At 55.1% G+C, this 17471-nt stretch overlaps 1 protein-coding gene across 1 annotated transcript in view; it reads left to right on the forward strand.

The window, feature by feature from the left end:
- The window catches only part of SSH2 (slingshot protein phosphatase 2), a 59478-nt gene extending 45522 nt beyond the window's left edge, over positions 1–13956 (forward strand). Inside the window, exons 12-14 of the mRNA XM_024218498.3 lie at positions 1924–2124; positions 7731–8571; positions 10686–13956. Of these exons, the coding sequence (XP_024074266.1) occupies positions 1924–2124; positions 7731–8571; positions 10686–12725 (3082 nt within the window). The 3' untranslated portion in view covers positions 12726–13956. The remainder of the gene's footprint in view (positions 1–1923; positions 2125–7730; positions 8572–10685) is intronic.
- The last annotated feature ends 3515 nt before the right edge of the window (positions 13957–17471 follow it).

The raw sequence follows: 17471 nt of genomic DNA on the forward strand, positions 1-17471 counted from the left end.
TAGTACTAAGATGCTTGCTAGGCCTCCTATCTGAACGGCCACTTCTAGTCTGGTAGCTGGAGGCCATTGGGTTGCCAACACGTGTGCTGCTTCTCTGGGTTGTCTATAATAAGTCCAGCAGCCATCTGATTCAGGAAGACGCTGGTCACAGAAGCAATTGACATGCATTGCCAGCAGGCTGGGATGGATTTCCAAACGAGGGACTGCCTTTAACCCTCTCTTGTGTGGGGTTTGCATCTGTCTCTTGCCCGTGCCCTAGAGCTGATGACCCGATTGACAATGGCTCCTTCTCCAACAAATCATTAAGCCTCTCAGATTTACCCTAGCGCTATTTATAGATATACTTCTAAAGCACATCGAGCTCCTTGGTGCAATGACTTTGGACCTTGTCCTTGTCAGAAACATTCTCCTCTCAGGAGGCACATTTTGTTCCCCACCCTGAATTCACCCGACGTTTAAAGCTTGAAGTTTGTGTGAGGCAAGTTAGTTCCAGGTTGGGGCAGTTAAAGCCCTTTTGGCGCTTGTGTGCCTGTCCCACCTTGCCTTCCCACCCAGCCCCAGCTTTTCTAGAATCTCACCCATCGGGGGCAGGTGCAGGGGGAGTTCTGACATTTGCAAGTTTTTGCGTAACTTGGGTTATAAAGCATCTTGGGCCAAGTCTTCGCTGCGAAAGAGGTGTGGGGGTTTTGTACCTCCAGATCTCTAGGTTCTTGGATGGAGATAGAGGTGTGTTTTTACAGATGGCTCTTTGCAGTGAGACTACAGCCCTAGTGACAGACTCCCTTGACGCAGAGGCCTGTCAGTAACTAACAAATACCTTTTTATCATGCGTATGCAAAGAACACGGGGGCAGGTCTGAACTCTGAAAGCTGTACGGCGGACGTCCGTGCTGGACGAGGCAAATTACAGCCTGTGCTCCTTCGTTTGCTGCTCACACTTTGCTGAAGTAAAACCCCTGCATTGCTGGCGATGGAGCAAACCCTTCTCAAGCCAGACCAAACTCCTCACGACTAGCTCTGTACCAAGACTGCTCTGTGCAATGAACGAGAGCCAGGGGTGAAAAATGACTTCATGCAGTGAGAGTCTGGAGCTGCTTGGTATATAGAAGCCCATTGTGACAGATATTGCAACCCCATGCAGTATCTTGGGGGACCCTTTTATTCAATTTATGAATGGTTTATGCATGATTATCTTCTGCTCCGGGGGAGGGTTACCACGCCTCTCCCGGGAGCTAATAACGGTGGGGGCGATGAAGGCTAGTTGCTGAGACTGTAAACGCCTCCAGAGACGTACCACCCAGGAGGTTTGCATAGACTGGTTCAGCCTGGGTCTTTCAGAGGCCAACAGACAGGGGCTTTTGATTCAAAAAGGCTGAGTTGAAACAGGCTCGTGGCCTTTGGACTTGATCTTTGTCCAATCCCACGGAAGGGCTGGAAGGATCTACTAGGGCAGCGTTTCTCAATGCACCCAGCTGCTCCTTCTGGCTGCCTTGGTGTTTGCTGGCGTCCCCAGCAGGGGATCAGCAGCCTGCACCATGCAGCCTCCTGGGGGCTCCAGGCAGCCCCTCCGCAGGCACATGGGGCCAGTGTGTGTGTGCTCGGCTGGCTTCAGGCTCTGGGCTTCAGCCCGTGGCGGCAGGACTCGGGTTTGCAAAAATTGTCAGAGCGGCCACCAGCAAGGGTTGGTTGGCCCCACACTCTGAGGCCATCCAAAAAATTGTTCTGAGAACCCCTGTTCTAGGGCCCCCAAGGCTGATGGGCAACTCCTGATATATTTTGTGTGTTCTCTAGGATGCTTTTCCCTTAGAATGAAAGTGCGTAGAAAGAGCTGTGTGGTAACTTGGAGCTCTCCCCTACAATGTCTGCCTCTCCTGAGCTTTTCAGAGGAGGCTTTAAAATCGTCCTTTTCCATTCCCCGCCCTAGGAAGAACGGGTCGAAATGCCTGGTGCACTGCAAGATGGGAGTCAGCCGGTCGGCCTCCACGGTGATCGCGTATGCCATGAAGGAGTACGGCTGGAACCTGGACCGAGCCTATGACCACGTGAAGGAACGGCGCACGGTCACCAAGCCCAACCCAAGCTTCATGAGGCAGCTGGAGGAGTACCAAGGGATTCTGCTGGCGAGGTGAGCTCCGGAGGCAAGGGGGGAACTGGGCCGTAAGATTTCGAGCACAAATCTCTGTCTCCTGCCCTGTGTTTCCTAAACACAAAATCATTGCCCAGCCCGCTCTGGCCCAGGCTTCTAGGGAAAGGAGAACCGGAAAGGGTCTGAACCCAAGCGGATTGTGCCTCCTTCTGTACGGGTGCTGCAAAGGAGTGTGGGAAGCTGGGTGTGTCTGCTCTCACACGTCGGAAACCTCCGCTGCTGCCCATCTGTACGAAGCCACAGGCAGCTGTGCCGACAGCAGGGTGTAGCCCCGGACTGCGTGTTGTGGTCGCTGACATTCAGCCTTGATCTTGTTTTTGTACCATGTGCACTGGGGTTTGGAGCCTTGGTTTAATTATGTTTGTTTTCAGCCGTCACTGAGCATTTCTGTCTGACCTGACCACGTGGCCGGCCCAGCACATTTGTAGGCAGGTGCTTGTGTTCCTGCCTCATTCAGAATTAGTGTGTGCTTGAGAGAGCTGTCTGACATGCTTCCACTTTGCTAGAAAGGAGGATCAAATTTGGTCACGGATTCCGTGACTTTAACAGAGCTCCATGACTTCTGCTTCAGCCCTGCCGGCTGCCACCTCCTCCCCCCCCCCCCCCCCCCGTGCGGGGCTCGGGCTGCCACCCCCGCTTCCCCCCATCCCTGTGCGGGGCTCGGGCTGCCACCCCCGCTTCCCCGTGCAGGGCTCGGGCTTCTGTGACTTATGGTTTATTGCCCATGTCCTGCCCGTGAATTTTAAGTGCCTATGTCCTGCCCATGCCAAAATCTTAACCTTATTTACAATATAAAGTAAGGCACAGGACACTGGATTAATTCAGTGCTTCCCTTCGTGGGTGTGCAAGTTCATCATTCTCTTAGGAGCGGGGGTTGGGAAGAGTGCTCCATTTGTATGGGGAGCCTTAGCCAGTCACCCGAAGCTCCACAGGGGGCCGGGGGAGCTGAGTAATCCGTCCGAGCAGCCAGTGGCATGACAAGGTGTCCCAGGCCTAATCTCAACTTTGAGCTAGGCACCAGCAGAACCGAATGATTCCACTAGCTTTTACAGCATGGCTAAGTAGGAAACCAGTGCCCCTCTCTGCCGTCTCAGAAATACGGCCCGATCGTCTCAGCATCACAAATCCCTTTTAGAAACACACTCGCTCAATGTATGCGATGGCTTCGAGGCTGTTTGGTTGAAGAACGGTTGCTGCAGGCAGTGCGGGGAGCCCCTTTCCTCTGTAGTCTAAACATCGAGTGTTTATTCCTGGATGGCATTTTCCGCTCAGCTGGGAGGTAAGGCATGGCAGCGGGTTTAGTAACACGAGGCCTGTCAGCTGACTAGTAAAAAGACATCAATATTGCATGTTTCCTGGACATCCCCATAAAGGAGGCGTTAAGCAATGTCCTGACTTGACCTGCTGGAAGGCAAAGATACTTCGTGTTCTGCCAGACTGCAGTACTGGTGCTGGATCCCTCCTCTGCTGCAGGCTGTTTGTAGGTGGGCGCAGATTAATCCTCGGGCAGTTACCTGTGCGTTAGGACATCGTCGGCTTTCCCGGCACTCGCCAGCATGCAGCTCGGACCAGAGCAAGGTGAATCGAGCCTGGAAATGTACGCGGTGGTGTTAAAAGAGCAGAGCACCACGCTGATCCGGCTGTGAGATGTTTGACCTGTCCCGCTCTGGAAAGAGGAGCCCAGACGTACATGCAGTCTGTCTCTCTAGGGCTTGCCATGTGGGCGAACAGAATCGTACTTGGTGTGTGGCTAGTACTTCGCATCCTCAAGCCCTCTACGAATCTAGGTCACAGAGTGAGCTTGTCTGGCAGCCAGTAGTACACCGGGAAATCCAGTCAGTGAAAGCCTCTGCGTGATGAGGTCTTGATTTCTTCTTCTTTGCTCCCTCTGTGCTAGACTTGGAAAAGTTGATTCGTAACCAGTATGGGAATGCCACCTTCACTCCTGCCATGCGTGGCTCACCCTCACCCCGGATATGCAGCTGCCGAGTCTCTGCCCGCTCTGGACAGGTCCCCAGTAGAATGAGGTTATCAGTGAGGCCTTTCGAAGGCAAAGCAGCGTGAGGCCTTTGAGTGCACGAGGCTAACAAGTCTGGGGTGAGCTCAGTGCCACGCTGGGCAGAGCAGCAGGCAGAACCTCGGAGCACCACGCATTCCCCGTGTGTCTGCTTTCACCGCTCCAAAAGGCTTCTCTGCCCTCTTTCGTCGCAGCTTTGGGGTCTCCCCTCGAGCGGCCCCCAGGCCTGTTTGCTGTATTAACCCAGGGCAGATCCGTGCTCCTGTGACTGCTCAGATGGTGGAGTCGAGGCTGGTGACGTTGTTGGGAAGGTGAAGGGGGCGTGGTAAGCGGGATATTGCTTTCCAGCCGTAAACACTGAGCCCCCTGGCTCCTTTTGTCACAGCAGCAGGGATGTTTAGCTCCGTGGAGCTGTCAGCCATTAGCAGCAGGGCCAGAGTCTTTCCTTCACCTCATTAAACTCTCTTCTCCCTCCTAGCAAGCTTGGGCACCGCGCTGCTGCAGCGCTCGCTCCGACAGTGTCAGGCAGGGGCCGAGCCCGAGGGCCGTTCTGTGCCTTGCGCAGCATGAACGTTCCTTTTACCAAACCACCTGGGGCCGCCGGCCGTGGGAACAGCTACCGGAGAAAGTGACTGAACGTCAGGGCCTGAGAGCGCTCCTTCACTCTGCCCAGCTCCAGCCTGAGACACGGGTGGGGGAACGAGAGACCTTCACTCCAGCTGCGCCGAGCGATCCCACGCGAGCGCCAGCGCCCACTTGCTCTGCTCGACCCTGAGCATGGCCTGGAATTCTGGAGACCCCCTTTTCCCCAGCCCCTTGGGCGACCGGTCTGAGCGCTGGCAGTGCATCCCTGCCGGTTGGAGGGCACTCTCGTCCTCGATCCCACCGAGGGCCCTGGAAGTGAAGGTGCAGATCTCACTGCTGTGTCCAGTGCAAGGGAGGGTTTGCTTTGAGAGCTCTAGAACTACCGGCCGAATGGAGACGGCAGGCTCAACAGGGAACCCCTCGCCTCTGCCCCCAACATTTCAGTAGAACTGCGGCCAGACCAGGGGAGCCAGGCTGCGTGGCAGCCTGACGGCCTACGCTTGGGTTTGGGCTGTCAGCTCAAGGAAGGACGGTCCAGGGCACTAGCCTGGGACTCCAGAGATGCAGGTTCAATTCCCTGCTCTGCTAAAGACTTCTTGTGTAACCTTGGGCAAGTCACTTAGTCTCTCTGCCTCCATTTCCCCATCTGTCCAATGGGGATAACAGCAGTGCCCTGCCTCATGGGGTGTTGAGGATGAATCTGGTGAAGATTGAGAGGCACTCTGATTCTGGGGTAAGGGGAGCTGTGTAAGTACCCGAGATAGACGGGGAGCCCCTTTGAGTCTCTCCAGAAATCATGCATATGCTGTGGTTACTATTCCAGAGGGCAGGATCCCCTCTCCAGCTGCTCTGTAGGCAGAGGTCTGTGTTGACACATTGATTTCTCAGCTGAAACTGGGCGCTAGGGTGCATCTGTGGAACAAAGTAGGCCAAGCAGCATAGACGTCTGTGTAGGAGAAGCACGGCCAAAGCTTTCATCCAGGTGTCTTAGAAAATGGCTGTTGGTTTGCAGACATGAGTCTTTGTTTGTGGTCTTTGAACCTGCTTTTGGCACCTTTTATCCTTGCTCAATGGGGGAGGTCCAAGGTTAAAAATTAACAGGGTGAAATCAGGCTTGGTTATTGCTGTTACCTGGGCTCAGGCTCTGCTGGAGGCAGATAAAACACTCCTGCAAACAGGTGACTTGAATTTCAAAATAAAACACACCTGCAGAGTTCATGCCCCGCCTCTCTGGTGACTGTGTGATGAACCGCCCAGAAAGCTCTGCCCGATGTGTGCCCGTAGTGTCCAGACAGGGTCCAGTCACAAGCAGGGCACATTGTGCTGTGCGTTGGACTGCACACGGGAGTATAGCGAGAGACAGTCCAGGCCCCAATGCGTTTGTATTTAACCAGACAGTGTCCCTGAGAAGGATTTTCCAGAACCGGGGGCACAGAGACAAAGCAGTGTGCCCTCGGACATGCAGGCGGGGAGCCCTCCATGGAGCTCTGCCCTCCCGAGTCCCGGCTCATGCTGTAATCCCAACATCCTTCGTAAACAGAAGGAAAACGTGGTGACTGCCAGGAGCGGTAGTCGCTGCTTTACGTCATTGCATTAACGGATATTTGTAGACAAAATACTCTCCGTCTCCAGGGTCCGTTCCCAGCGGGAGCCAAGTGCATGTATCTGACAGGCCCTTCATAGGTCTGGTCCTGCCCCATTTCACACACACCGACTCTTGGTGCCTGACTGCTGGGTCTGCAGTCTAATTCGGCGCTGGGTTATTTTGTGAGGACCCCCAGCAGTAGGGCATTCCCCATCAGAAACGTGCAGCCTTGTTAGGCCTGTGCCGGTGTCTTAGCTAAGCAGCGTACCTGTGCTCAGCAGATCTCAGCGCGCACGCAGGCGACTGGGAGGGGAGGTTGCAGAAGGGCATCCACAGACTTGGCTGGCTGTCCGCAGCGTCCCTTCGAGCTGGAGCGTGCTGCGGTGTGTGCTCTCCTCCTAGGGGGAGCTGGTGAAAGTGCAGCAAGCAGAGGAAGGGAAATCTAAAGCGCTGGGCTGGGCACGTGTTTTCATTGGTCCGGTTCCACTTCGGAGAAATGGCCCCATTGTGTGGGCCGCAGACACAACAGTTCTCAGAACAGGTGCTGCTGATGCCGTTAGCTCGAGCGTGTGACTGCTGGGACCCTCCCGAGGATGTTTTCCAGCAGCGAGGGGGGTGGCTGTCCTGGGCCTCTGTCCTGCAAACAAGATGCTATTTTTGGCCTCCTGTAACCATGCAGGATGTCCCCAGCCCCCACCCCGCTCTCTGGTTTCCAAAGCTCAGTCATTTACCAGAGCCTGCCCCACGGGTGCCGGAGCCCTAGGGGGGGAATCAGGCATCCTTTTGTTCCGGGCCCCCCATCTACCCCGCTGAGTGTCCCCTCGGCTGTCGCCCTGCAGCGTGTTCTCCCCTTCCAACACGTCCATCGTCTGGAGTCGGATAAAGGACCAAGTTGAGCAGAATTCCCTGGGGCCAGTACAAACCACTGGGGGTTCATGTGTGTAAATGACTTACACCCCCGTGCTCGTTTACACAGATGGGTGTTCTGGGGTCCATTGCAATTGTACTCACCCCCCGCAGGGCGGAGCTTGTCCCTGGGAGCAGAAAGTGCAGAGGGCAGAGGCCTGCTTTGTATTACCCCTTCCTATTGGTTGGTTTTCCTACTGTACTGCTGTCCCCTGCCCCCGTGGCATACAAGCTGCTCGCCCGCGATGCTAGAGCGGTGCCGGCGGCACCAACTTGGCCACTTAGGCCCAGGTGGATTCATTTTCTGACCACGTTTAATGGAAGGGACTGATTGTTGCCGCTGAATCTGGCCCAGAGGCTACCATGGAAGCGCCCCCCCACACACACACACACACTTATGCCAGCCTGGGTTTGGCCCAGGGTTGTATTTTAAGCATGTGTGAGCCGCAGGTGGTGTCTGACAGTGACTAAAATGTTCTCCTTCTCCTGCAGCAAACAGCGGCATAACAAGCTGTGGCGGTCGCACTCGGATAGCGACCTCTCGGAGCACCACCAGCCCATCTGCAAACCCGGGATGGAGCTGAACAAAAAGGAGATCACCACTTCCGCAGAGCAGCTCTCCGAGCCCATGGCAAACGACAACCACCAGCCTGCGTCTCCCGTCTTCTCAGTGGGGCCGCACGTGGACCGTCTGCTCCAGCAGGACACAGACGTGATCGAGGAGCTGGGCGCCAAAGAGAGGAGGATCCGTTTGGAGTTCACAGCCAGAGACTTCCGCGCCGAACAAATAGAGGACGAACTGAACCTGAACAACATCAACGGGTGTCCGGCAGGGTGCTGCTTGGATGAGTCAGAATTTCCCCTGGATAATTGCCATTCTTCTGAGGCCTTGATGCAACTTGAAGAGCCTTTGGAGATGACCACAGCGTTCCCTGATCTGACCGTGGATGATCTAGAGACAGATGCTCTTAAAACTGACCTGAACGTGCATTTGGTACCCATGGAGGAATTCACGGCTTGTTTAAAAGACCTTCCCAGGTCGCCTGATCAGAATTCCCCAAGCCCACAGCTCAGTTCCCAGCCTGAAACCACAGACAGGATTGATTTCCTCAGTGCCCTAGAGAAGTTTGAGGAGCTGTCCCAAGAGAGCCGGTCTCACGCCTGTTCTCACTCCAAGATGGACGAGCAGGGAAGCGGAAGGAACGGGGTCTCCAAGATGTCTGTGCTGGAGGTGCTGCCAGCCGAGACTGCTGTCGATACCCAGAGGAATAGCTCTGCAGGCAACTCCCCTGCAGCACCAGAAGAGTCTTCCACAGATGAGGAACAACCAAAGGTACCAGTGGCTTGCTGCTTTCCTCTGAACTGCTGTTTGAATGTTTCTGATGGCTGTAGGAGTCTCTTGCTGTATGGTTAATGCAGTGGAAAGATGGGCAACATTCTGGTCTTCCAGTTAATGTGATAAACTCTTAGATGTAAAGCTTTGCATAAGGAGAGCAGCGAGGTGGTGGTAGTACAGCTACTGTGAGCTTCTCAACTCCAAGCACGTGCCCCTAGCCTGGGAATCACAGCTAGTGCAGTTATTTGTCCCCAGCATAAACACCACCAAACAGCCTGACCAAATCGGCGACGTTCTCGGGTGGAAAGCTCCAGGCCTGGGGTATCCGATCGGGATGGAGGGACGGCGGTAGATCTGTGGGAGTGATTGTTGGGTAGCAAAGCTGGGAGGGTCAGCATTGAAGAGCCTGGGCAGAACTACAGGCAGTGAACCCCAGACTTGGAACAGAACGGAAGAGGGGCTGCGGATCAGGACTGAGGTGCACCAGCAGAGCTGTGTGAAAGGTTCTCAAGCCTTGGAATAGCCGGGGGGCAGGGGAGCAGCAGGTCAGGACTGAAAGGCGTTGGCAGAGCTGTGTGTGGGGAGCCCAGCACTGGAATACAAGTGGGGGGAGCTGCAGGTCAGGATTGGGTGACTAGTGCTATCGGTGGTTCGTTTTCATGAGTAATGAACCCCCACCCCAAAAATATAAACGTAACGTCTGCCCGGCAGGGCATCTGTTCGAGGGGCAAGGACACAGGTGGGAACAGGACACTGCAGTTAGGTGCCCTCTGATTGGCAGTTGTCTAGAGTCTTAATGCCATGCAGAATGAAGAAGGAAGCTAGAGCCCTTTAGACCTAAACATCTTGTATCTTAGTGGGCTATGGCCGATCAGCAGTGGCGTGCTGGCTGCTTCTCCCAGAGCGCTCTCGCTGGTTGAGTTGTAGGTTTTATTCCATTTTCTATCTTCCACGGAGGATTTTTTAAATGTAGTAAGTGCTGCAGCCAGTTCTCCATGCACCACTCGGACTGCAGCTCGGCGGCAGAAGGGTAACCCGTGTCCTTGGAGAGCTCAAGGGGGTTATGGCCAAGAGGATGCTTTTTATGTGTAAATTGTTGACTTGTTGAATGGGATCTAGACTCTCTAACCGAGGTAGCTGAAAGGTTGATTATTATGGCTGCTGATTGAATGTTCTCACCTTTCGCTTGGAGAGTCGCTACTAATGGCCGTTGTCCCTTGTCAGATATCGGAGTGTGATACACGCGACGTTCAGTGGTGCACCCCAGGAGACAGGTGGTTGACGTAGTTTAACTCCCAATATTCGGAATTCCTGCCTCCTTTCTCTGCTGGGCCCAGTGAAAGAGGGTGCTGGGAATCAGCCCTAGTTCTCTCTCCAGTCAGACCAGGCTGGCAGTTCTGACTGTGATCTTGGTTAATCCCAGACCTGCTTTTTCCTGGGAAACTGTTTTACTTGAATAGTTTTCTCTTCTGGTTAGTACAGCACTGGTTGCCTCCTTTCCATCTTGGGCCAAGCCTGTTTGGTCCTACCTAATATTTTAGTCCAGTACCCCCAAGGCACAATTGACAGCGTACTTACTAGTGGCCCTGTCGCTGCTCTAGCATCCCGAGCTGCTACTCCAGTGGAAATTGTGGAACGTTTAGACTCCAACAAGGGCCTTTAGTGTACGGATCCGGCCTTTAGTGTACGGATCCGGCCTGGTGGTTGGATTTAAAGCGATCCATAGTCCTTTTCATTCCTCTTCTGTACAGGGTGAGAACTCTCGCTCTTATTCTCTTTTCAAATGATCCAAGTTTTGCCTTCGAATGCATGTTAAGTAAGAAGCACATGGAAGTTGGGTGCCTAAATCTCCTGGCATCTAAATGCCTTAGGCTAGTGGCAAATCCTGGTTGGAAAGTTTTGAGACCAGAGCACCTGTGGAACTGCTCCAGTAGTGAGCATCTCAGGCTGCCTGCTTGGAGTGAGATCCTGGCGCCCATTACGCTGCATTAGCACCGGGGCCTTTTTCTTTCTCTTGTATGTGTGTGCGTTGCAGTTCAGGCTGTCTGACGGCAGGTGTTTTGTCAGCAAGGCTGCTGTGCGCTTTGTAATAAGTCTCTCTGTGTTTGCAGGACATCTCTGAACTGACCACCATGGGCCCTCTCACAAGATCCCACTCGGAAAATGCAATCTCTGTGAAAGAAATCATAACTGAAATTGAATCCATCAACCAGGGCGTAGGACCATGCCAGCAGAAGATGGAGGGCTCAGCCAACCATGCCCAAGCACCAAAGAGGAATACAGTCCATGAGTTGCCTGTAGAGGTGGTCTGGGCATCTGAAAATAAACCTGGGAAGGCTGAGCAGAGCGAAGGAGCTTGCATTGCACAGCAGGAAACGGCAAAAGACTTTCCAAAACCAGACCAGGAAGGTGCTCCCACCTTCCAACCATCTACCTGCGTGTCAGGTGTGGAAGAAAGCGATCCCGCAGAAGACCAGCAGGAGCCTCGAGTGCAGGGTCTGAACCCTGGGTCGAAGTGGTGTCCGGGATCTGTTAAACGTGCCACCTTGGAATTTGAGGAACGCTTGAGACAGGAACAAGAGCACCAGCATGTTCCCCCCATGTGCCTGCTACCTACTCGCAAGAATTCCAAGAATGATTCTGCAGCTGCCGAGCTCGCGCCAAAGGGAAAGACCGAGGAACCGTTGCGGGAGCTGGATCCTTCCCGTAGAGAGAATGAGAGCGACAAGGCCAGGGCAAAGAGCCCAGCAGCCGAGGGTGCATTGCCTCATGGCCCTGAACCGCCGGCTGACCCGCAGCTGTCCCCACCACTCGCCCCTTGCCTTGTGCAGCCGGCTCAGGCGTCTCCGCTGGCAGAGCCTGAGGCTGAGCAGGAAGTGCTCAGGACGGTGGTGTCGTTGGATGGCTCTGGGGAGCCAGCCCTGCCCTGTCACCTCCCCAAGAGGATAGAAATTATCGAGTACACCCCCATGGGCACGCCACCTGATCTCCAGGAGCGTGACAGCAGCTGTGAGCAGGCCACGCTGGAGAACACTGCAGTGATGCTTCCAGTAGATGAAAACCTGAACCCTTCGGTGTGCGCGGAGACGGCACCTGTACATCCAGATGCTCTGCCTTTGCGTAACCCTTCGGTACTAGAGCACAAGGAGATCGGGCAGGCCACCTTCACCCTGGGCAGCCCCGAGGAAGAGTTCGGTGCGGCACTGATTAACCTGGATACCTCTTCGTTCGTTGGCCAGGTGACGTGCTCGCCTTCAGCGGGCCTGGATGACCTTTGGCACCAACGTGTCGTTCATCTGGAGGGCGTTACGGAGCACAGCACAAGCACGGACGCTGAGCCAGTGGCACCGAGCAGCCTCTCAAGGAACAGGCATGTCCTGTGCGAGGCGAGTGACAGTGCCTTGATGGAGCTGAGCAACGAGGACTTGCATTTCATCAGTGACAGCACTGAAGCCATGGATGTCTCTTTCCTCCCCTGCAGCCTCCCCCACAGCTCCAACAGCCCCAGCATCAAAGACCTGAGTGAGACTCCCAGCTCAGTGAAGCAGCGTGCGAAGGAACTTGAGGCTCGGGTACGGCAAGCTGGGCTTACCACGCCGTCCCAGATGAAACGCTCGGCATCCTTAGCCAAGCTGGGCTGCCTGGAACTCTCTCAAGATGACTTAACCAAGAGGGAGTCGGCCTCTTCCCATGCCAGCCTGACCTGTCCTGACTTGCTGCCCGCCTCCCCGAGGACTGGTCAAGGCAAGCGTGGGGCATTGGCCGAGCACGGCTTGGAAGGCCCACCTGAAAAGCCTTGTGCCTCCTCTCCCCTTATTCGCCAGGATCCAAAGCCCACCAAGCATTTTGTAGAGCAGCTTAAAACAACTGAGTGCATTGCCCAGAGCCAGCCGGTGGAGAGGCCGCCCGTGCAGTATGCCAAAGAGTTCTGCTCAGCTCCGCAGAGTGTGTGTCCCAGCGCAGATCCTAGATTGACTAGCTTGGAAGAGGGTCTTCCGCTGCTACAGACGCAGGTACTAGACTCTTGGCTCCCGGCTCCAAGCCTGGCTGGAGCACCTAGACATCAACATGGTAGAACTCACCCTCTGAGGAGACTAAAAAAGGCTAACGACAAAAAGCGGACAAGCAATCCATTCTATAATACCATGTGATCCTGAGCCCTCACCTGTGACTTTTTTAAACCAAACCCATGTTGTTGTGTTCATACAAGGGGCAGGTGTAATATGTAAGGAACATGCACTTTATTCGTTAATTTTATATATTTTGTCATTTTACTGTTCCTGGCGCATGTAGGTTTGGGTTGTATTTTGTGTGGGACGCTGACTGCAAGACCGTTTGTTATTTTTTTTAATTATTTTTAACTCAAATAACCTCAAATATTCTTTGTTTTCAAAGAACACCTTTCATAAGTGACCATTGCTGTTGGCAGTTGGCTCATCTCTGTGTGGTGAAATCGTGAGGGCTAGGTTAGATTGGAACCAAGTCACAAATAACTTGAAGACACACACACACAAATTGGTGCTAGCTGGGGCACTTACCGGAGTGGCAGCTGGTGTAAATATGAAGGTTGTGCCAAGGTTTGTTCGTGGCTTTTTTTTGATCCACTTCGAGCTAACTGGAACTCCACAACAGTGACAAATGGCTTCTGAAACTGCCTCAGTGCAAACCCGTCGGGTTGGCTTGTGCCTGTAGCCCAAAGGCAGCTGATGGCTGGGCTGCACTTCTCAGTCTCTCGCTGTGGCTCCAACTTTGGAATGCAAACTTGCCCAAGGTGCATGGTTTGTTTCCAGGGAGTGGCTCCAATGTGATTCCCCCCCCCCCCCCATGCATAAAGTGTCATGACCAATGTGGTTAGAAACTTCAAACAGCAACCCCTCCCAGAACCAGCCTCTCCTCTGCTCCGAACCTGGGGCTGCCAAATTCATTTGAATTTCATAATCTAAAAGAACCCGTTTTAACAGCAGCAACTGGGGGGAAAACTGACGTGTGTTCTTTTAAAACAAACAATTCTATAGGGTTTTAACCCTTTCGTTACTTGAATACTGCTGTGGGCCTTCTGAGTTAATGGCCATATCATCTGTTCACCTTTCTGTCCCCCACCCAGAGCTGTTTTTTCTAGTGCTGCCGGAGTGATTCTCCCCACACTCACATACACTCTCAGCTGGCTCTCAGACCCGAAGGCTGATGTAATTGTTACATGTTTCCCCTCGCTCTGCTCTCACCTTAACACTTAACCTGGAGCAATGATTTGTCTGGAAGTTCCCTTTTCCCCTCTCAGTTGTGTACATACAGTATTTATCTAGATAACTTTTGTTATTTCTTACATTGTGTTCTTGAAAGGACAAGACTGCATTCTGTAAACTGGAAAACAACCCCCCCCCCCCCCCCCCCCCCCCCAACAGGGGCCCCTTGCCCTCTGCCCGAACGCTTGAGTGGGTTTCCCTTTGTAAGCTGTCTTCTCTCCCAGCAAGTGAGAGCCCGTTGCCCGCTTCTGCCAAATGTCTCCATCCCCCTTAAGTCTTGCAAGAGCCCCTGTGGCAGGACGTTCCCCTCTTCCACTGCAGAATGGCGGGATGGTATTTCAGAGCCTCTCTGAGGTTCAGCCGGTTTTGCTCGAGAGTAAGCACAGGGCAGGGCTCAGCTGGCCCTTGGCGGCTGGTTTCCAGTGGTGCACAGCAGCACCTTTCACAAATGTCCCCTCTAGCGAATTCCAGCTCGTTTGTGAGCACCGACTCGCCGTCCTGCAGTGCTGGTGCTGGGCCACCAGGGGGCTGTTGGTGGGGCCTGGCATTTTGTTAACCGCGCTGGCTACGCAACTAGCAAACCCCCTGGCGTTCTTAGCAGCTGCTCGTTGCAATGGGGCTGAGCCCTGGCCAGGGCGGCGTTACAGGATCGACGGTGCTGTGCGCACACCAGTTTTGAGGGTGAGGTGAAACGGGCAATGCCCGACTCAGGCAGTGCTGCGCAGTCACTGAGAGCAGAGCTCAGTTGGGTCCTGCCAGGACTCGCGGCTGGAGCAACGTCCAGCGGGGCCGGTTCTGAGCGCCAGAGTTCATCACGTAGCAGCAGCGACTGTCCTGAGGAGCCCAGAACTTGCGAGGGGCCGTGGCTGAAACGCTGGCCCAGGCAGACCGTGGGCCGTGGAGCACTGGGAAGGGGCTGGGGCTGCTCTGTGAGGAGGACAATGGAAGTGCCTTGTTTGCCATCCAGCACTGGGCTTTGTGGAGTGCAAACGTACAGAGCTGCCTTAGCCAGCGCAGGCACGCGGCCTGCCAACAAACCCCCAGTTGGCTTGCAGGAAGAGTCCCCGCGGGAGGACGGAAAGGGGGGTTGAAGAGAAGTAGGGGCTCAGGAATCTTGCCGCAGGACTCTGCTTCTTCACAGAGCTGGCGCCTGCCCCTTCCCCATGTTCTGTGGGGGTGCTGGGCACCCATGGCTCGAGCGTGGCACGGCTATTCTGGCTGGACCACATGAAGCTGTCGGCCTGTTCGCAGCACCAGGATGCTAGGCCAGAATCCGCTCACCCATTGCTCTAGCCCAGCCCGGCTCTGGCATGCCTGAGTGAGCAGTGGCTTCTCCGCCCGCTGCTGGCTTATGGCTGGAGGGTGGGATCTGGGAGCCTGTTGTGGTTACAGCGTGGCTTGGCCAAGATGCCCCAGGTGATCAGTCTGGGAACTGACACAGGTCGAGGCAGAGCAGGTGCTGTCCTGGCTGAGAGGACGCAGCAGCATGCCCAGTCCCCTCTGCCGCTGAGGGGGCTTGTGACAAATGTTTAAAGAACCATGAAGGGCATTTCTGTACAAAGCCGCCGTTCTGCTGATCTCTTGCAAAGCTCTTGGAGGATACGTTGTTTACATTGTGCCCCTGACTCCTGGACAATATCTCTGCCCCCGAGCTCCGGCTGTACTGTCAATTGCCTGCCGTGCGAGCCTTGCACGGAGGGTGTCATGGTGTTCGGTCCTCCCGGATCGTGTGTGCGCGTGCGTGAAACGTGAACTGGTCTGTTGCACTCATTGATGCGTACGTAGCTTTCTTTGAGCCGCTCAAGAAAATGTGTAAAAAATCCCCTTCTGCTCAGTCGTGGTGGCCTATTCCAAGTGCACGTCCGAATGCCGAGGTCAGCCCTGGGTCTGGTTCCCTGCTTTATTTCAACAGGGTGGGATTTAGCTCCGTGTTGTTCCTGGCACACCTCAGGCTTCCCTCCAGATGACAGCCGAGATCAGGACGTGGGTTTTAAACCGGTACACGCTTGTCTAGAGCCTGAGCCCCCCCCAGGCACATGCCCAGGGGCAGTAACAACGCCCCCAGCCTGTCGTTTCAGGTTCCTTGCGGTGCACAGCCTGTCTGGGAGTGGGGTGCATGTCGCTTCCCCCTATGGTGAGTGACCTGCTCCCGAGATGGGTGACCCAGCTCAACAGAATGCCACATCCCTTTCCCGAAGGAGGATCTGCAGGAGCCTGCCTGGTGCGGGAGACAGGAAGGGTGCCGAGGCTTAACCCCTCGCAGCTGGCAGAGGTCCCCCCCCCCCCCACACACACACACACACACACACGCTGGGAGGCTGGTGCTGGGGCGGAGGCTAGAGCTCAGCCCACACACACCTAGATCCTTGCTGGGCTCTGACCCACGTGCCAGTGCCTTTTGGGTTTGGTTTTTTTCCTACAACTGTGACTTCCGTGCATTGGTTTGTAGGAACTGTTCTTGCTCCAGAATTCACAGCCAGGCAGGCTCCCTCGCAGGGGCCCTGCAGCACCTGCCCCGGAGACAGCTGGAAATGGAGTTCCGGACTGGGGAGGGGGGGCACTTCGTCTTGTACCCTCCCCTGATCTTCCACCGCCACTGGGATGTTCCCACTGGTCCCAGACTCGTACCCACGTGCTTGGCTGTTTGGAAATGTGAACTCGTGCACTGATGTGCAGATTCAATGTTCTTGTTACTGAATAAATTTTTATTTTGAGATGAAGCATGTGGGTGCCTCAGTTTCCTGGGGGGCGGAGGGGAAGGAGACAGGGCTGGTACTGTGCGGGGGTTCATGGGACTCAAACGTGAGCCATCTTGCTCACAGCGCGGGCAGGAGTGGTGAGCATGAGCAGGGTGCTGTTAGCCAGGCACTGCCAGGCTGAGCTGGTACGTGACGACCTGTGTTCGTCTCACCTCCCAGCTAACCCAGGCTGTGGGATTTCGTCCAGTTGCTCCTGCATTAAGCTCACGTGACCTGCGCTGGCTAAAGCAGATCTCCTAGGAGAAGGAGGCAGCAAGAGACGGGCTTGGCAGCTTGCTCCACGGGTTCCTTGCCCTCTGCTGTGGGGAAATGCAAAGGATCACGTGGCCCATGGGGACACGGTCAAGCTAGGGATGGGGGTCTCTAGCACCTCGACCAGCTGTGATTGGCAGGAGTCCTGGGAGCAGGGGCAGCCAGCATTAAGTGCTTTTGAAACATGCCCTTAGCCCCATCTCCCCTCCCCACCTCCTGGGAAATCCTTGGGTGTAACCCGGGCCCCGAGAAGCAGAATCCTGGCCCTCTGCCGTGGGTCCTGCCTGCCCTTGCCTAGGCCATGGGGGAGGTGCCCAGTGCAGGAACCGCTCCAGCCAAACTCCTGTCCCCTCTCCGCATTGCTCTGCACCTAAGGCACCCCTCGGAGCTACGCCGGGGCAGGCCTGGTCGCTGCTGGGATGGGAGGCCCCCAAGGAGCAGTCGTCCTTAACGCCGCAGGAAGCGGGGGCGGTGATTTCAGTCGGTGGCGTTCTCTCAATCCAACACCGAACTAGCGTCCCCCAAGCTGCGCTGGGAGAGCTGGTCACGGAAAGGTCCCCGGCATCCTGGCCCTGGCTATTACGACTTGCACGTTTCTTCCGAACCTGCAGCTGGGCGAGGTACTGACCTTCCCTGGGAGCTT

This window comes from Terrapene carolina, unplaced genomic scaffold (genome assembly GCF_002925995.2).
Source record: "Terrapene carolina triunguis isolate 2854851 unplaced genomic scaffold, T_m_triunguis-2.0 Scaffold231, whole genome shotgun sequence".
NCBI classification, from domain to species: domain Eukaryota; kingdom Metazoa; phylum Chordata; order Testudines; family Emydidae; genus Terrapene; species Terrapene triunguis.